Source organism: Chanos chanos, chromosome 3, assembly GCF_902362185.1.
Source record: "Chanos chanos chromosome 3, fChaCha1.1, whole genome shotgun sequence".
NCBI lineage: Eukaryota > Metazoa > Chordata > Actinopteri > Gonorynchiformes > Chanidae > Chanos > Chanos chanos.
Window position 1 is genome coordinate 54,229,271 of NC_044497.1, and position 20,730 is coordinate 54,250,000.

The 20,730-nt window shown below is 41.8% G+C and overlaps 1 protein-coding gene across 1 annotated transcript in view; it reads left to right on the forward strand.

Annotated features, from left to right (window-relative positions):
- The first annotated feature begins 208 nt into the window (after window positions 1–208).
- cntnap3 (contactin associated protein family member 3) overlaps window positions 209–20,730 on the forward strand; it is a 56,303-nt gene continuing 35,781 nt past the window's right edge. The window contains exons 1-5 of the mRNA XM_030768071.1: window positions 209–266; window positions 563–673; window positions 13,101–13,294; window positions 14,889–15,036; window positions 16,429–16,632. Of these exons, the coding sequence (XP_030623931.1) occupies window positions 209–266; window positions 563–673; window positions 13,101–13,294; window positions 14,889–15,036; window positions 16,429–16,632 (715 nt within the window). The remainder of the gene's footprint in view (window positions 267–562; window positions 674–13,100; window positions 13,295–14,888; window positions 15,037–16,428; window positions 16,633–20,730) is intronic.

Here is a 20,730-nt window from a genome sequence, read left to right on the forward strand (position 1 = left end):
CCGGACTGCCAACACAGGTACTGTCCGGTTCATTAATCTAACATTACATCTGTGTTACTGAGGTCATACTCAAAGAAAAATTACAAATTAAATCTCACCAAACTATGTCTTATGAAGGTATAATCTCATTATGAATTTGATGAAGTTATTCAGTTAACCGACTTAAGGTAATTGATCCAAATCTGTTGGGTTTTTGGCACAGTGGGTAATGCTGTCGCCTCCCAGCAAGAAGGTCTTGGGCTCGATTCCCGGCCAGGTGGCCGGGAGTTTGCATGTTCTCTCCGTGTCTGTGTAGGTTTGCTCCCACAGTCCAAAGACATGCAGCGTAGGGGAATTGGAGACTCTAAATTGCCCCTTGGTGTGAGTGTGTTTTTCTGTGTGTCTGCCCTGCGATGGACTGGTGACCTGTCCAGGGTGTTTCCCCGCCTTTTGCCCTATCAGTATCCCCCATGACCCTAATTATAAGCGGCTTAGATAATGAGCGAGTGTTGGGTTATTGGTGTTTTTCCTGTAGCACGACGCATGTGTACAATGATTAACCTTTGCGGATCTTTGTTCACAGACAGCTGTGATGGTCCTTTGGTGTCCAATCTACCCCAGTCTGCCTTCAGAGGTTCATCTCACCTGTCCAGCAGTCACAGTCCTGGATATGCCAAACTCAACAGGAGAGACGGTGAGTGCAATTTTCTCAAATAGCTGTTGCTGTTGGATATCAGGGTGGAACGGTGGCGCAGTGGGTAGTGTTGTCGCCTCACAGCAAGAAGGTCTTGGGTTCAGTTCCTGGCTGGGCAGCCAGAGTCCTTTCTGTGTGGAGTTTGCATGTTCTGCGTGGGATTCCTCTGGGAGCTCTGGTTTCCTCCCACAGTCCAAAGACATGCAGGTTAGGTGAATTGAAGACACTAAATTGCCCCTAGGTGTTAGTGTGTGTGTGTCTGCCCTGTGATGGACTAGTGATCTGTCCAGGGTGTCTCCCTGCCTTTTGCCCTATGAGCGCTGGGATAGACTCCAGCATCCCCCCGGCTTAGATAATGAGTGTGAGTGAGTGAGTGTTGGATGTCGGATGCTGAAGGCATCATAAGAGAACTGAGCAGGACAGCTTTATTAGGACCTGGCGGTTCATCTTCTGCAACAACTTTCTTTTTCTATGTTTGAAACCGCTAAATGAAGGAGAAAACAGCAGTGACACCTCTGTTATTTAGAGAATCTTTATAATGATCTGCGAAGCCACTGTCAACGGTCTTGTCAAAAAAAAAAAAAAAGAACATATGGTGAAATGTTAGGACTTTAAATAGCTCCTTTTCCAAGTCAGGTTTTCATCCAATATTCTGCACACGAGATGCTAATTTTTGGACTTCATTTCCTTCACTCCATTTTGATTAAGATGTAGCGATTGGTACATTGGTAAAAGCAGCGGTAAAAATGACCGCTCTCCAGTCCCTTCTCCAAGTCCATTTGTAGAATTACGTATTCATGGCTAACCTAAGCTGATTACACAAATGTCCTGTCGGAGATGCGTGTTTTAAAAATGACAAAGCTGTCACTGAGATGCACAAAGGCCATATTGTTTATTGTCATATTGTGTAGAATTTTCTGGAAACAATATGATTTTTTGTTTATGGGAGATGTGTTGCTGTAAGTACTGCTAGCAGTATGCTGTGTGTTGTTCTGTGTTGACTGAAGCTGTTTTGAGATGTGGTGCACACAGTTTTCTCAAGACTGACAGTTGAGTTTCGCTTTGGCTAAAGCCACTGGTGAGAGAACGTATAATTATGTTTTTCATCCGTGAAAAAGTAATCCATTACCGCGTGTTGGTATTGACTGATTGCTGGATACTTCAGAATAACACATTCAGGATTTGTTCTGTGAGCTTTGGTTTTATTTCACACAAAAACACACACACAAAAACACACAAACACACTCATAAACACACACACACACGCACAAACACACACACACACACACACACACACACGCTGCAGGAGGATTTGGCTCCCTGAAGGAAAGAAAAAAAACAGCACAGAGTACATCAAAGACAGGTTTGTGCTGCAGCATACAAGCTGTTCTGACCATCAGTGACTCCTGCTGAGCATAGAGAGAGAGGCTGACCCTGCCTAACATACTCACCCCAGAGAAAACAGCCAGCACCATTGCCCCGGACCCCTGGTCAAAGGCAGCATGTGTGTCACTGCTGGGATCTCAACCAAGAATCCCTGATGTACAACATATATTTGTACTCTTAGATAGATCTTTAACTGGGACCACCACCCATGGACCCTGTGGATTCTTCTTCTTCTTTTTTTCTTCCTCTTCTTCTTCTACTTTTTTTTTTAACCAGTAAACTTATGGTGTCCTGAGAGAGCTGAGTAAGTCAACAGAGAGGACGAATGTGCTGCTAGCCTAGATGCTGCTTTTGAAGTTTGGATCAGGATGAAAGTCATCTCAGTTGTGGTGTGTGTGTGTGTGTCTGTATGTGTGTGTGTCTGAGTGTGTGTGTGTGTGTGTGTGTGTGTGTGTCTGTGAGCTCTTTTCAGCATGAAAGCAGAAATCGATTGTAATTCTGGGACATTTTTCAACAATTGCTCAGGATCAACACTAACATATGGACACCATGACGTTCCCATATATTCACCCCTCCTCTGTCGCGAAGTACAGCATAGTGAGAGAACTAAACACGCTGCTTTATCTAAACTGAGATATCTCACACTGCAAACTTTGTATTTTGGTGGCGGTGTGGAGATAATGAGTGCTTGTGTTTTACCCGAGGGCACTTCTCACCCTTTCTCCCTCTGATGCTGGGTCTGGATGCCCTAAATTACTCCGCTGCAGAGCTCCGGTCCGAAGGAAACAGCAAAATAAATGATTTGCTTGGTTTATCTTTTTTTTTTTTTTTTTTGTGAGCTCGGCTGCTCGGAATAGCCAGGCCGTTTCGGACAGGTAATTAGGGCGAACAGTCCTGAGTTCATTTGATTTAATAATGAGGATGTGTATGAATTCATTTCTCAATCAGGGAAAGATAGAAAAAAAACCAAAAACCACGGACTTACTTTTTTTTGTCCGCTGTTATATAGTGTTAGTGTTTGGTTTTTTGCTATTGCTGCTGTCGTAGAAGGTTAAAAAAAAAAAATGCTTGTGAGCTGATGTTTTTGTGTTAAACCAACAGAAGCGGGATGTGCGTAGTTTTCCGTCATTTTGTGTAGTATTCCACGCCTGGGCTAGTCCTTTGTTTTCCCAGATGACATGCGTAACATAATTCCTCATATGGTTATGCAAAGTAACACATGGTTGAAGGTGTTAATCGATAGCTGTGAATCTGAGATGAGGATGATGACCTCATCGGTGAAACCCGGGACATATATCGAAGCTGAAGAGTGGGCGTGAACACACGGTGTTTAGTCGAGAACGGCGCTACAGTATTGGCGCCGCAGATCTGCGTCGAGTTTTTCCCAGCATTCCTCGGTGAAACACTGAGGCCACACCGAAACCCCCCCCCCCCCCCCCCCCCCCCCGAGAGGAGCCCTACGTGTCACTGTTTTTAACAAACTACTAAGCCAACCAAACAACGAAACGGCTACGGGACATGACGTAACTTTAAATGTCTGTATTAAAAGAAAGTGAACAGTGTACTGTTCCTCTCTCACCCCTACCAACTGCTTCACTGTGGAAGACGTTTGTACTCTGTTTAGTTTTGGGAGCTGGCAGTACTGGACTCCGTTGCTCCCCTTTAAGCATCAATAATTCAAGGTCATCCTGGTGTTTTTTCTTTACTTTCAGCTTTACTTCAGAGCTATAAGCTCACTTCACCACACTGACAATAGCCCTTCTTTCCCTTGGACTGAACCGTCATCGTCTTCCTCCATCAGCTTGGTGCATTTCAAAATACGGCAAGCCGAGCAGATTAAAAAGAAAAAACAAACAAAAAAAAAAACAACAACTTAAAGAAACAAAGAACAACCAAAAACAAACAGGCACATATTAGTGCGCTGTCGAACTAAATAAAAAATGTATGTAGCGGAGGTAAGCCGGTTAAGGCATAAGTAAATCTTTCTCTTTGAACCTTAAAAAAAGTTAAAAGGAAAGTAAGCTCAAAGTTCCAGTCCATCCAGACTGCTTCCAGCTGGGCGGAGGTTCAGGGTTTCACGACGGCCGCAGCAGCGTCCCCTCAAAATCTACTCGACGCTTCACAAGCCCTGTTCGATATTACATAAAGGTCAGTGCCGGAAAGTTTGCCACATCGTGGGACCGTTGATCCATACATTATATCAATATTCTATCCGTCAAAAAAAAATCACAGGATGTCCAAGGAATGGCCAGCAGTGTATTGTAGCGCAGTGGAGCTGCCCAGACTGCGGTCTTGACCTCACAAAGTGGACAGAAGTCTTTTTTAAAAAAGTATTTGGTATGCGACTACTGCAAGGATTCAGAAAAAAAAAAAGAAGGCATGAAATCTACCGAGGTGCATATCCGGAAGAAAGAAGAAACTACGACTTTATTTCATATTCATGCTCAATAAATAAATCTTCTGGGCTCATCTCTATGGAGCTCGGTTTTACAAGTTTGATCCAGTTTCATAAAGTCAGTTTTGCTCCACGGGAAGCAGCCAAGTTTTTTCTGTCAGAGGATACTATCTGTGTTTCTCCTCGAAGCAAGATAATTCACAAAGCAAGCATATCTCTTGGGGGGGGGGGGGGGGGGGGGGGGGGGGAGAGATGGTAGAACAGCCTGCCAAAAAAAAAAAGAGGTGGATATTTAATAATTAGGGTTTTGAGTAATAAACAAGCAGCTTGATGTATTGTTTCTCACGGTTCTATCCGTGGCAAGGCCAGGCGAGGTGAGGTGCAGCTAAATTACAGCTCTTCTCAAATGTGTACCCCCCCGTCTGCCCCCCCCCCCCACATCTCCCCTGAAACTATACGTCTCAATTCTCAAACAGTAGAAAATACAAATCACTAAAGAGTTCAAATTTGTGCAAGAAGCAAAAAAAAAAAACCAAAGCAAAAAAAAAATCTGTCAAAATGAAACAAAACGCTGCATTCATAATTACGTTTTCTCTCTCCGGAGTGACCCTCGGAAACTAAACCGCACAGACAAGGCAGCAAATGAATAGCACTGACCGAATACTGGTTTAGAATTGCCGATTTGAGTTGGTGACTTGCACTCGATTGATACTTAAGTCGCATATAAATTGACTCATGACTCAACTCAGGCTTGTCCTCAGATGACTGTGCCGTGGACTCTAAGGCAGAGGCCCCAGGAGTACAGAATATCTGTATGGAATAATGTGAAAAGTTTTATTGTTTTCATCTTCACCTTTCTGTTTCTTTTTTTTTTTTTTTTAAAGAAGTTATGTACGGACTCTCATGTGGGTTGGACTGTGCAGCCATCCGGAATCATTCACCTCAGTCAAAAACATGATGATTGACTTGTCCTGTCTCTGACTCTGACAATAGTAGACAACAGGGTTTGTGCGAATGTTGTATGAATGTTGTATGAATGTTGTATGAATGGGAAAACATTCACAACTATAGAATTTTTTTTTTCATCGTTCTTAATATGTGGAACGTTTTGTATCGTGAGCTTTAAATGTACAAATGACAAACACAGGTTCTAGACTCACAACGCTGGTTTAGATAATCGAGTAAGCATTACAATTTTGGAACAGTATTTCTACAAATCTGAAGATCAGCATGTCTGAAAATGTATGTATTTCTGCATGGTTTCATGTTCACTATAAGCACAGCTGCTGTTTACGGGGTAACAGGGAACAAAGGGTCACATGTGTAAATATAAAAAGCATTCTTTTCTTTCCACATAGAATGATTATTGCCAACACAGACCTGAGTCTCGAGTCAGACTCTAAAACATGGGGAGAGACTTGACTTGAACTCTAGTGCAGAGTCATGTGACTGGTCTTGGAACGTAGCACCTGAGACTTGAGATTTGAGACTTGAGACTTGCCTTGGGCTTGACCTTCAAAAGACTGGAAACTTGACAAGTTAGGGTAAAAGTTGACTATTTCGGACTATAGCTCAGAGATCTGAGGCTCGTTTTGGATTAGTTAAGACTTGACTCAAGAGCTAATGGGACTTTTAAACATCTAGGCAGCAGACAGCGTAAAACACAAGGAAAAGGTACAAGGAAAACACACTCACACACACACAGACACAGACACAGGCATATTCAGAAAGGGGTAAAATTCTTGGAATAAACACAGAGGTAAAACCCAGTAACTCTATGTAAATGTCACACATGTGAATTGCGATGTTTGACCGAATCACGTCGTCTGTACCTGTTTCTCAACCCGAGGAGAACTGCCTTTGTCTTCCGCTGCCAGCCTGTCGTCTTTCATGTCCGCTAAATAAATAACTAAAAACACGCGCAAGAATAAACGCGGCAATGGCCGAATAAACGCGGCCGGGGTGAAGCGTTTGAAGGCAGCACTGCAGGCAAACCTGTCTCTCTGAACTCCAGATAGACCACATTGGGTGCTTCGGTTTGATCCATTAGCTTGCTTGCTCGCTCGCTCGCCGGTACCCTAGCGCGAGGTCAGCGATTCAAGCCTGGAACAGCCAAGTCTTTGACACTGCTGTTTACGCTTTACAGTCCTTTACGTTGGTGTGGTGACCTGAATGGGCCTGATGGTGTAGTAGTAGTAGAGTGGATGTGGCAGTAAAGGCCCCATGCTGTAGGCAAACTGTCTTCCCTGAACTTCTAAAAAGTTTGTGCGCTGTATTTGGACTCTCAGCTCTACCCTTTAGTTCTGTTGTTAGGGCACCCGACCGTCGACCTTGAGGTTTGCTGTTTGGGTTTGACCAAGGGGAGGGGGGGGGGGGGGGGTCTATTAAAAATACACGACTAATTTCTTACACCTCATTGGTTCTGTGGGCCATAAGAGTTTCTGCTGTGAATGGATTCTTTTGATTTTTACTTAGCTGTTCCCTTTCCATTGTTGCCCTCCTCAGGGGTCAAAACCAAGACTGGTCTGAGGTATTTGTTCTCCCTCTCTCCTCCTGGTTCCTCAGTGGATGACCTTCATCCTTCCTCTCCTTTGACCTTTGCCAAAAGGTTGTGAGCGACTGTCAGTTCCTCTCTTGTATAAGCACTGTGATTACTGATTGAGTAATTACATTAGCTAGCGTCTGGTTTGATTTGATTGTTACGCGTGAGCATGTTTGACTGATAATGCGAGTTTAGCCTGTTTGAGTGTCAGTGTTTTCCTACAGAACACAAAACACGTTCCCTTCAAGAAGACCTGTGCTCATTGAGGAAAACTGGGCATATTGCTTTTGAAAATGGGTTAAGTGTGAACGGAATTTCTGTTAAAGCAGTTAAAATGTCCTTACTGTGAAGAATGTTTGTCTTTTATTTATTTATTTATTTATTATTCTTTTTATAATGTGCACAAATGTTTTGCTCATTGGGTTTACAGCTGGGTTTAACACCAGTTAAAAAGACCAAGTAAAAAAAAATTACAGCTTTATTTCCTGTCCCAGATGTAATATCAGTTGTTCCAAACGGAATCCGAAAGCCATTTCATAAATATTTTTATGAGTTACTTCCCAAAAAATGTCACATTGTAACACAATTTTCTCCCTGTTGTTCAAAACCAAGCTGTAAAGTCAGGCGCTCAAGAGGAGATGAATGATGAATGGATATTGTGAGGTAATTAATTTTCGTGACACGGGCAGAGAGTAATTTTGAAATTCATAAGAATACTAAAGCTATTCAAATCATTTCCCACATTGTATATCTTTTTCATTCCATCTCACTCTTTTTTTTTTTTTAATTTCACTGCCATAAATCGTCAGTATGAAAATGAAGAACAGTGGGTAGATTTCAACTATATATTCATTATCTCTCAAACAGAATGACCAGACTGTGAAACCACCCCTCTTTACTGTGCATATTCAGTGGCAGTTGTTCAGGACTGAAACAGAAATGCATTTATCGACACAGAACCGCCATACACTACGAGCCTACTGTCAATACATCACAGTAAACACAGAACAAATGGTCGTCATTTGCGGATTACTGTTAATGAAAAGCACTTTTGTTGTTGTTTTTCTGGGGGAAAAAACCCCCGTCTAATCACAATAAAGAAGAGATTATGCGGTTGTCTTCTACTAGTCTTCTATTGTGAATTTGCCAGGGCTTGCAAGGAAGTCACTGAGTAAGTAAACAAATCTGCCATAATTACATGCTATCTGGTGTTATTTCCTGACTCCCTGCCGCCTCTGGCAGTGGAGATTGCTGTTGGCAAATGAATACTTCAGAAATGTACCATACCATTCCTTTTTTTTTTTTTCATACACTATTAAGCCTCAGTTTTATGTCTGTTATTAGTCTATCAGCAGGTTTTCTGTTCTCTCAACAGGACTTAAGATGAATAAATTAAACTTTTCATCAGAGATTGATAATAGCACCACTCTAATAGCATTGACCTATAGCTGGGCTTGAGTAGATATGTCGAATCAGTGAACATCAAATTAAAAGATTGAGTGAAGCATGCACGCGCACGCTTGCACGCACACACACACGCACACACACACACACACACACATATGCCACGCTTTCTTTCAGTATATGACCGTGAAAAGACACTGAATGTGTCGCGTTTAACTGAAGGTATATTTTCTGCCTTTTTTTTTTTTTGGCTCTGAGATGGCAGCTCCGCTGTGCTTTATTGCATTGCAAAATGTCAATTACAGGACTTAACATTTAAATTATCTCTCCTTTTTTATTTTTTTAATAAGCACATGACATTGACGATGATATTTAATGAAGCCCAAAGACATTCTGAAAAGGGGTTTGAAATGATGTCTGCTTAGGGATCACTTGAGAAAAGAACGGATTCTCCACTGCATGATTTTTTTTTAACTGGAAAATGTTGTATATAAATAAACTTCCTGTAATTTCCTTGCACTGGGTTTTAGCTCTTGTTCCTGTGGTTTATGGAGTATTTTAAAGGAGGCCAGGTGCTATGAAACAAATTCTATTTGTATCACGTTGGCCTAATTATGCTTATTACAGTCTATCAAAAATGGTTCCATTTTTTTTTTCTATTTCTGCAAACCAATTTTCGTGTTTTTCATCATGTTTTGGTGTTAGACATTTTCCCTGCAAATCCACAGCCTCGTATAGCCTCCGTGTTACTTAGATGCTGACAGGTGGAAAAACGGTAAATTATTGATGAGAAAATCTCCAGTTCATTAGACAGGCATCTGTTCATTGTGGGAACACTGTTCGCCCTGCCAAAATTGTGTCAGAAATGATTTGCCCTCTGTTTTAATGGACTGTACTCAATGATATTTAGAAGCCTCTATACAGACAGGAGACTTAGTGCAAGATCACCATATTTGTACTTCTACAAGCTTCAAAGACGTGTGTTATCTATGGATAAGGCAGAGATTATAAGCAAAGAATAACACCCAAAATGATATGGTCTCCTTCAGAGGCTGAACATAGAGTTTGCATACTAATATTGTGCCATGGCATCACTGAGTCTGTCAGTGGTGTTGGCTGGTTGCAATCTGAGGAGGTAATGAGGGGTATGGGCAAACTGGCTGGTTTTCTCTTTGGAGCTAAAGTCACTGATTGTCACTGAGTTTTCACACCCTGTGTCGCTGGATCTGTCGTGGTGATGTGGACGTGTGATACAGGGTTCAGAGAACTGGTCTGTTGCCCACGTCTCTGGCCCTCGTTAACCTTAATTGCTTTGTTCGTTGGGAGGGAAGGCTCTGTCTACTTCAGTCAAGGAGAGTTAGAGAAGACCTACGGCTTTTTGCTGATTCAAAGTGGCAGATTAACAGGGATGGAGATTACTTCGTTTCAAATTTTCAGCCTCAAATAAAAGAACCTCGTTTGAAATAGTCGCGTGTGCGGAACCCCTTTTTTAAACCCAAAGTTCTAACAGATCATTTGTCTTCCCATGATTTGGCAACGCCTCAGAACGTCACGTGTCAACCTCTCAGACATTTGAACGATTCGTCCGAACAAGAACTGAGCGGTAGGGGTTTTTTAGGGCCGTAGGGATTTTTTTTTTCTGGAGGGGATCTACAACGATTCTGTTCGGTTTCTCTTCGTCCCCCTGCTCTTCGTTCTGCTCTTCGTAACGAGCAAAGGTCAATGTGTTTGCCCTTTCCCACCGCTGCGCCAATAGCCATGCCTCCTTTCCAAAGTGCTGATTAAACCTGACCTTTCGTCACCGTTTTAAATGCCAAAACAGCCTTGTTATTCCACTACGAATTTGATAACAAACTGTTAAATAAACAACAGACTGAGTTTATGTTCCGCATATCAACGAGGACTATCGGCTTACGGGGCGTGGCTTGTGCGGGAGGGGCCGGAGCTGAAGGCGGGGGGGGATGGGGGGGGTGGGGAGGGGGGTTGCTGTTCATTATAGTGATGTCACCTGTAGATCATTTCGTTCTTTGAAGTCGCTCAACGAACAGTCAAGACACAAGGAGATGAAACGACAGTGCCAAACCAAGCTAATTGATGGGAATATTTTGCAATTATGCTGTATTTCACCTTTCACAATGAAGAAGGATGTTTCTGTGATGGAATTCTTAATTCAAGCAGCGCAGCCTTCAGTTATAATCCTTTCTGCTGAATGAGCTGGCTCCTTCCTGTTCCTTCTTTGAGCAGGTTTGGAAAGAAAGTGTATCACAGTGTCCAGTAATAGTTATTCATATTAGACTTCAAACACGCTTAATGAAGATGTGTGGAAACTTCTAATTATACTGAGATTTTATCGACACCACGGCGGTTTCTCTTAATTGTACTTCAGTGAAGTTAAAATATATTTTAGTTTCAGAGTTACAAGCTCACGACAATAACATCTCCATTTTCCACATCCAGAGTTAGATTTTTTTTTTTTTTTTTTTAAGCACAGTAGCACCATGGCTTGCTCTTTTCCAAGACCGCCATTCTGGGCTTTGGGAGAGAAATGAAGACAGAGAAGGATGCTACACGCTACAGCACCCTTGGAGTCACCTGAGGTCAAATGTCATACTCAAGGGCAAAGGAGCTGAGAAACTAGAACCACCCAGTGAGGCCCCACACGCCACGTCTGGGATTCAAACCAACAACCCCGTGGTTGCCACTGTACAGCCTTTCCCCTGCTAAGCAACTGTCACATTTTGTTGTTGTTGTTTTTTTTTAAGGCAGTTCTTTCAGTCAAAGGACCCTTTTTTTTTCTCAGCTTCAGCACACGCTGTTGTTTATAAATGCCTGTATTTGTTTGGATAGACATACTTTGTCCATAGTTCTTCAATATCTTTTTTAAGAGTATTTGGGAAAGAGGAATGCTTTTTTTTTTTTTTTCTTTGTTTCGTTCGTGACATAGTTTCTTTGGAACGCATAACGCATTTGCGCATGCAGTGCAGTAGTAATGTCCTCATGCCTCAAAAATGTCAAGGATGAACCGGGATGACGTGTTCAACCGAAGGTATCAGGAAAATAATTACCGCTCAGATGTATGCGGTGCTCTCACAAACGTGTGGCATATTTCACATTACAGTCACTGACAGTGTCATACTGCATACAGATGGAGGTTTTTGAAAGCTTTAAATTTCTAAGTGCTTGGCAAACTCGTATTTTTGTTCGAGACTTTTGGACAGTAGCTGCAGCAGAATCTAACTCTGCAGTGTGGTCTGTTTGGGCAGTCATGGTCTAAAGGTCAGAGAACCGGGCTCGTGACTGGAGGGTTGCCGATTTGATTCCCAGGCCCAACATCCATGGCTGTGTGCCCTTAAGCAAGGCACTTAACCCTAATGCTGCCCACTGCTCCTGAGTCTGGTGTGTCGGATGGGTTAAATGCAGAGACAAGTTCACAGTGTGTGTGCAATCATGGAGATTTACATTTTTTTTTAAACGTAAACCGTTGAGCTTTTGGAGAGTTTGTGTGCAGGCTGTATAGCAGTGGAAAGTGTCTTTATCTTTGTGCTGGCTGTGTTGAGCCTGTGAGAAAGAGAGAGGTTTGTACGCTCGGCTGGGGTTTTGCTCTGCTCCTCCAGACTGATCTGTTAAATCCATCTGGTGCGTCCAGCTCCGCCGCGTCTCCTACTGCAGGCTTTGCCAATTTCGCCTTTTTCGATCTTACAAGGCACGAACGTGAACTCGCGTCCTTCGGCGACTCCGTGCTGTTTTCCAATTTTTGCAGCACCAGCCTGTTTCGATTGCTTACCTTTCCCTTTTCCCTCCCTTTTGTCACATTCTTAATGTAGAATTTCATTTGTGCCATATGCGCATCCTGTTTATGCGGATTGACTTGCGCTGTTTTTTGTTTTGTTTTTTTTTTTCTCCCTGCGTCCATTTAGCATTGCAGTTTAGCTGACAGTATCAGACATTCTCCATAACTCTAGGTGGTCAGAGAGGCCAAGCAAACAATTCGCTTGTAGAGACTGATTGACTGACTGTGTGAAGAGTGAGGAACACATCACTTTTGAGCCCATAAATCTGTAAGGACATTGGAGCCGTCCGTGTTGTTATTAGGGGCATCTCCTGTAGGTAAATGAACACCGCTAGCCAGCGGTGTTTTGAATGAGCAATGAATATCAACAGGGATCACTGTAATACAGCCCATTGAAAAGAGTGTTCAAAAACCGAGGAAAGTTAAACACCTTTTTTTAAATGCCTTACCCGAAAGGAAAAGAAACGAAAAGGGAAACATGTGACCGTGAATACTCGATGTTCAGCTAACCAAACATGTAGAGAGAAGCGTTTATGAAGAATCTCACAGTTTCCTCTCTCTTCATTAACGCTCAGTATTGCATAGCAATGGAAAAATATAACGCTGTAGTATATCATAAAGTGGAACGGGTATCACAGATTGACTTCAATTACGCTCTGTGGAACAAAGGCAGGTTCTTAATCATCTACTTAGTGTTTTTAAGTCTGTTACAAATCTAAAGGGGAAAATGGTAAGAAATTGTTTTCCACTGTCAAATCCCCAGACGGAACAGTGAGCAGCTAAAGCGGAGTATTGCAATGTGTTCAGTGTAGCGTTAATGTCTTTCCGTGGTGCCCTGACTCAACGCGATCTCAAAGGGACTGTGTGACCATACGTTCTGCTCTTGACGCTGGCTTCCGTCCTCTCGCAGGTGCCGGAGGCTGGTCCCCACTGGTATCCAATAAGTACCAGTGGCTGGAGATTGACCTGGGCGAACGGACGGAGGTCACAGCCGTCGCCACGCAGGGTAGATACGGCAGCTCGGACTGGGTCACCGCCTACCTTCTCATGTTCAGCGACGCGGGCCACAACTGGAGACAGTACCGTCAGGAAAACAGCATCGGGGTACGTGGTGAAAATCTACAACGGTCGTAAACGGTTTAATCTGAGTTTACAGTAAAGCCTAGTATACAACAACAGTAAAGTGTTGTTTTGTTTCGTTTCATGGGAAAAGAAAAATAGAAAAATGTGGGGCACAGATAAAGGGTGAGCCATAGTGATATGAGAAGACGATTTTATTTTATTTTATTTTGCTTCATGGACAGCTCTGTTATAAAAAAAAAAAAAAAAGATTTTCTTTACAGCAGAATGTACTGCAGTTCAATAGAACTTGTTGCATATACCCATCACTAAAAAAAAAAAAAAAAAGAAAGAAAAAAACAGTTTATTTGTGTCATAAGCATCCCTCTCTACTTCTCCCTTGGTAGCTTTCAAAGCTATCCCCCAATACGCAGTACAAATGAGACAGACTAGGAGGAATTCTGGGCAATCTCCTGCTCTCTGCTAAAGTGAATCTAATTGGGACTGTCAATCACGGAGGCTTTTCTTGTACTTTAAAGAAGTGGATGGCAGCAGTGCCAGGCAAAACCGTGAGTCATAATTTTGCCTCATCGTCAGAGTCTAGAGGCTTTGAGTTTTTTTGGGGGGGATGAGTGTGACTCTCTCTCTCTCTCTCTCTCTCTTTTTTTTCGGCTGCCTCGAGTGAAGGCTTGTCATGCCTAATGTTAGAGGATTTGCACCTTGACTTGTGGCATATTTCAAAGGGCACTTTAAAGCAAATGAGACTCTCTTCCTAGACCTACTCAGCAGGAAACAGTGCAATTTGCTCGGCTTAACGCACCACTTCACCAGGCTGCTGATCCCCTCAAAGGCTGCAAGCATGCCTCTCAACCCAGAATTATTCGACTCTAAGAACATAAACGCCGCGTTTTTGCGTTTAATGCATTTAAAGAATAAGCGAAAGTTTTCCCCTAAAAAAAAACAAAAAAAAAAAACAACACCAAAAAAAAAAAAAAGAAAGAAAATCCTCTGGATCTTCATCTTCCTCTTCTTCCTCCCTAATAACGTGGAGGAACTGATCTTATGTGGATCACGGTGCATTTTCATTCTGTGCTAAAGAAGCCCGGTATCGATTTCCTTTATTACGAACAGAAGATTGGGGATACATAGCCTACTGTTCAAGTCGAGAAGTCTCACGCTGAGAAGTGAGTAAGGCCCGGCTTTATTGATTCGTCTGTCACCAGCGTTGTCCTGTTCTATATCTCTGGTCACCGTGGGGTTTTTCAGCCGCAGAATGGAAGGCAGTGTCTGAGTTATAGACATTTATGTCAGTAAATTGTACACCCTACATATTAATATGTAAGAGCAATGTGAACTATGTCATATGGGAAATGTGTATTCATCATGATTATGTTGCAGTATTGGTAGATTCTAAGACACAAGCAGGTGAAGGGAAACCTCAGCGGGATACAGAACATGGTTGCTCTCCAATTGCATATTGTGCGATAATGTGAAGTATGCATGGTAATCAGGATTATTATATAGGTTTTATGATTAAATGTTATATCCGGATTTCCACTGTTCTGGTCACGAAGGTAAAATTGAGCTCGTAGACAAAAACGATGACCTTGCTCTTTTATTTTCCCCCTGTGCGTTGCAGGCCTTTTCTGGGAACGCAAACGCGGACAGCGTCGTGCTGTACAAACTTCGGCAGCCTGTGGTCGCACGTTTTCTCCGAGTGCTCCCTCTGGACTGGAACCCAAACGGAAGAGTTGGGCTGAGGCTTGAGGCCTATGGCTGCCAATACAGTAAGTGCAGTTACAAAGGAGGGTTGGTTCTTCTTGTCGTTTTTTCGTTGTTGTTTTTGTTGTTGCTGGTGCCTTTGCATTCAGCTTTTATGCGTTTCTTTGTTTTGTCAGGGTTTGAATTTGTGTTTCAGTTCTTCATTTCAGATGCATAGTACAGTGGTAAAGAGCTCACATGATCACACACAGACTCGATAAATGCTTTGTAAAAAATATATAGACATTGGGAAAGGTCCAAATTATCTGTGTCACCTGCCCGTAAAAAGGACAAGGGTTTTTTAAAAAAAAAAAAAAAAACGGTAAAATTACAAAGACAACGTTTTTTTTTAAAAAAGTGCACTTGGTGCTATAACATGGCATTGGCGGATGCTGTTCATTTTTCAAGATTTTTTGTGATGTAAACAAAGTGTCCAGTTCAGTGTTTTCAAAGTCTTATCACTAAAACTCAAGCATCCTTGGAGTGTTGCTTTTTAATCAGTCTGCCATTCACCAAAATGATTTATGATTCGTTTTTACTCAAATATTTTAAAGGACTTTTTTTTTTTTCTTTAAATGCTGGCGTTGAAAGAAGAGATATAGCTCGTTAAATTGGCCTGGACAAAGGCTTTTGTTTTGATAGGACTTGATATGTTTGTAGTGAGCTAAGACTTTTGGAGTGCCAATATGAGAGAGACCCACAAACAGGAAAAACAATTATTAATCGGGATGGCGTGTTGGCACTAGTCTGAAGGTTTTGTGAGCAAGAAACTGAGTGAAAAATCTGATATTTTTATTTGTCTGTTTACAGAAAGCGTTTACTCCAGAGATTTGAATTATTCTGCAGACTTAACTCTGGCTTTTTGCTGCATCATGTGATTAAACAGTGTTCTCTATTGGCAAATGCAATCAGTCTAATCTGAGCCCAAATGTTGTTGTTTTAGAGCCGAAAAAAAAAACAGAACAAAACAAAACAAAAAAATTCAGCGATATTCACTGCTCATTTGAAAATGTTCACAGAACTTTGAAACAAAGACATTTTTTTTTTTTGCATTTTTTTCTTTCTTTCTTTCTTTCTTTTTTTTTTTGGAATAATTTTAAGCTCCTGAAAGTGTGACTGGCATTCCAGATCTCTTCATACTGATGATGCTAAATGCGTTTGACTTTTGAAAGAGTCTGACACTATTTTGACAGCGCTGTTTCTCCCAGTACAGAAGCGGCTAAGTAAACACAACCTGGCTCGGGAAGTAACTCATGACTCACTGCATTTGCTCAGCCACTTTCTCATCTGATAACACTAAATGATTTATCCAATTAAGCTTCTTCTCTTTCAACTTGAGATGAAACGCTGTTATGTTCAGTGAAGTGAACCTTGGGTTTTTTTTTTTTTTAATTTATAGTCTAATGTGTTGTTTGCAGGGTCCGAGGTTGCAGGTTTTGACGGCAACAGCTACTTGCTCTACAGAATCAATCCAAATCCACGTCACACAGCCAAAGACACGTTGTCCCTGAAGTTTAAAACTATGTCGAATTCCGGGACGCTCGTGCACATGGAGAGCCAGAGCGGACTAACACTCACTTTGGAATTACTCAAAGGAAAACTGTTGCTCCAACTCAGAAAAGGTAATCCAGTTCAAGACAATTATAATTACCTCCTCTTATGTTTATGAATTGATTATAAATCTAACCTGGGTCAAATAAGTAGGTTATCTGAAGTATTTAAATGAATGGGGCCCAGTCCCAGTTCTCTTACATGTCTTTGTTGCTTTGTATCCTTTCCTGGTAAAGTTGCTAAAATTCTAACGGGAATGAGCGTTTTGAAGCAATTGTCGAACAAACATGACCTGCATGGCTCATAGAGTCTTATCAAAACTAACATTTGTCCTGTTGATTAAGAAGAACGAGGTCGCAAGGAAAGGAAAGTATTGAAAAGAACTGGAACAGAACTGGGTCATTCACATACTTCTAATGCTTATTTGACCAAACTCTGAGACAAAATAACATCATTTATCAATTGCAGTCTTGCTGTGTTGCTTATGTTAATGTCAGTGAATGTCATTTAGCTGGCCATTAGGAAGTTCAAATACCTCCTGGTTGGAAACTTATGTTTTCCATCTTTAGCATCTTAAGACTTGATTGATAAGAGGGGATTTATGGGCAAAGTTAATGACGCGGAGCCATGCCGGAAAGTTCCGTGTGTGCCAGAATTAAGTGTGTTGGAGCCTAAGGTATTGTCAGACATCCAGTCATATGTTAGACGCTTCTGGTTCAGTGTCTCCGAGGTACCATCTGTGACCATAGCACACACACACACACACACACACACAATAACAGAGCTGTTTTCAGGATAACTTAAGGACAGCCCTCCTGTGCGCTGCTTCACGACAGCTATACCTCATATTCACATAGATCTTCAGCCATTTGCTTCAAAAGCAAAACAAACAAACAAAAAAAAAGGTGTTTGTTGCAGAACTGGATCCCAGACATCCAGAATGTTCTGCCCGCTCCATGATTCGTTGCAGATTTAGTCGTGTTCTAGTCGAAGTGGAGCGATGAGGGAAAACCAGAACGAACCGGCGTTCGTTTCTGAGCCCGTTATTTTGAGCCACAGAAGCTAATGCTCATAAATAATTCACTCCACAGCCAGTCCACCTGCTCACTTTTCTGTCCCCCCCCACCCCACCCCCCACCCCCCCCATGAAATGGTTTTGTTGTTGTTGTTGTTTCCCTCTCCAATACCCTGGTTTTATACATGGAGTGTGGTGACTTTTGATTCTGTCCCACCCACAACTCAGCCAACAAAAAGTCCCTTTTTCAGTGCCTAAGCAGAAAAGATCAGGCGTGTTTGGGGTCGGGGCTGGGACGGAAGAGGATCCCGCACACCGTGCACATTCGTAGAGGGAGGGCTTATCCGCGTCTTAGAGAAACAATCTGGTCTTTTTCAAAATAAATGGAAAGCTATAGCGCCAGGAGAAGAAAATTAAAGCCATTCTTTTATTATGACGGACAGAAGATTGCATGTAATTCTGCTCCCGCTGATACAGAGCTCGAGCTGACAGCAGAGCTGTTCCGCGGATTCCCGACGAAATGTTTGCTTTATCCCCCTGTACTCTCTCTGGCTCCAACACTCAGTCTATCTGCTCTTTCACACAGCAGGTTCTCCTTCTCTCTCTCTCTCTCTCTCTCTCTCTCTCTCTCTCTCTCTCTCTCTCTCTCTCTCTCTCTCTCTCCCTTTATGACTTTTCTGATAATGAGTTGTTCTTTGAGAAGAAATGGGGTGTATGAAAACCCTCGCTCTCTCGTTGGGTATTAAGAGCAGTGCAGTCCAGCCCAGTCCAGTTGAGTCCAGTTTTTGTAATCACGGTAAATTGCTGATGTGCTGACCCTGGTCTCGGTACATTGCTTTTCTTTTTTCTTTTTTTTCTTTTCTTTGCCAATCGCAGAACCAAGATCTAAGTTTAAGTCTCTCTCTCACTCTCTCTCTCTCTCTTTCTCTGGCTCCCCCCCCCTCTCTCTCTCTCTCTCTCTTTCTCTCTCTCCAAAATGATTTTCCGTCTGGTTTGTGTGGTTGCAGGATTGGACTTGTAGTCACTTGGTCTGTGTTAAATATCTAGGGTGCTACTCATCATCTACCAAGAGAAACAGATGCCAAAACAGTAAAAGTGAGGTGCTACGTTACGTGACCAGAACAAAAAAAAAAAAAAACAGCCGATAGAAAGACAAAAGAAAAGCACACGCAGAGGCCCTTCTGTAAATCAGGTGGAGAGCAGCTAGCAGCTAGCAGCTAGCGACCAGCACTTCAGAACAGCTGTGCTGTGTTCAATCACTGCAACTCTGTGAAACTCTAAATGGGCTTCCAGTGCCCGTTTATCTTTCTTTTCTTTTCTTTTCTTTTTTTTTTTTTTTGGCCTTCACTATTTCAAGCAGCTCTCTCTCTCTCTCTCTCTCTCTCTCTCTCTCTCTCTTTTTTTATCTTTTTTTTCTGTTAAAGTGCTGGACTGGATGGAGGTTCTTTGTGATAATACTGGGCTGGCATTTGTCATTACATCGCATTGTGGGTATTTGTCAGTACATTGCATGGTGGCTATGTCTTCCCTCAGGCGGAAATGGACAGCCGTTACTCCTGTGCTCCTCAACAGGCCTCACAGATTTACAGCTGGGTGGGCACACTTCCCCTGTAAAGCTCTCACTTTGCCTGGTCAAGGCTCATATATATACAGTATACACAGTTTTATAGGTACAGTATACACAGTGCATACATATATACAGTACAGTACATATATATATATATATATATATATATATGTGTGTGTGTGTGTGTGTGTGTGTGTGTGTGTGTGTATATATATATATGTATGTATATATAAAATTCCAAATAATTGGAGCATGGAGGATAGAAAAATGTGCTTCACTAAGAGTAATTTAATAAAACAAGTGTCATTTTTTTTGCCTCTTTAGACTTCAGAGTTTTAATATAATACTGGGGCTTGAAAAAATGTTAAATATAATAAGATGTTTCTCTCTGTCTCTCTCTCTTTCACTAAATCACAGATCTGTGTACTTATTTTTTTCATGTAAGCCCAGGGTAATAGGAGTGGGCAGAAGGGAAGCGTGCACAGATGCCGCGATGTCAAATACAAGTCAGTTCCAAGAATATAACAAAGTCGCCCAAAATTCCAGCCAGCGTATGTGTCCTTTCTCACAGCCTCACTCAGGGGCGTGCGACACGGAAGGCGTACGCTCGCAAAAAAGGACGGACAGGTGGCCGGCCAAAAAAAAAAAAAAAAGACCCTGCTCACTACTAAAAAAAAAAAAAAAAGAGAGAGAGAGGGAAAGAAAGAAAGAAAGAAAGAAAGAAAGAAAGAGAGAAGCGGAGACACGAAGATTTATGCCCCGTATCCGAGACCATTTCATTTCTGCTGTAGTTTACATTCATCAAAATGTCTGCTTACATTGTGCCTCAGTGGGTCATATTCCGCCTCAATTTTTAACTGTCACCGTGCTGTTTATTGGATTCAAATACACTACCGTCATACGGGCCTGCTCTGGTGCATTTTTATCAGGGCCACGACAAGCCCTGTAAGTACATTAAAAGTAAAAAAAAAACATATCGCTGAAAACATTACCATTGTACATGTGTATAAATACATATATATATATATGTGTATATATATATATATACACACACACACACACACATATATATATATATATATATATATATATATATTTTTTTTTTTTTTTTTTTTTTGGTATAGAATTGGAGTTGTGTTTGTTGCATGAACCGGAGGTTTTGTTGAATGTGCATAGCATTTGAGGTTTATTTTTCTGATTTAGGGTTTTTTTGGGGGGGTTTTTTGGGGGGAGAACGTACCAGTGAAAGGGGCTGACGGTTCCAGCTTGAGCTTTCTCATTTACTGATCAATATTGCATTTATAACAGAATGTCCCCTTTTGTCACTTCAGTAATCATTTTAAAGACTGGGTAACTGAAATGATGTCAGGACCGTAGCATTTCATTTATTACTCACCATGAGCTTTATGCCAAACGAGTATTTCATTGATCTGTTGTCTTTAAGTTGAGCCAATCAGTGGAGAGATTGTCTGTGTTCTTTCAGCGGCAGAAGAGGAACTTTTCTTTTTACTGTTAGTATCACTGTTAAGTGTTAGTCTGTTAACATCATGTTTACTGTAGATGAAGTTAACATGTTGGTTTTTTGTT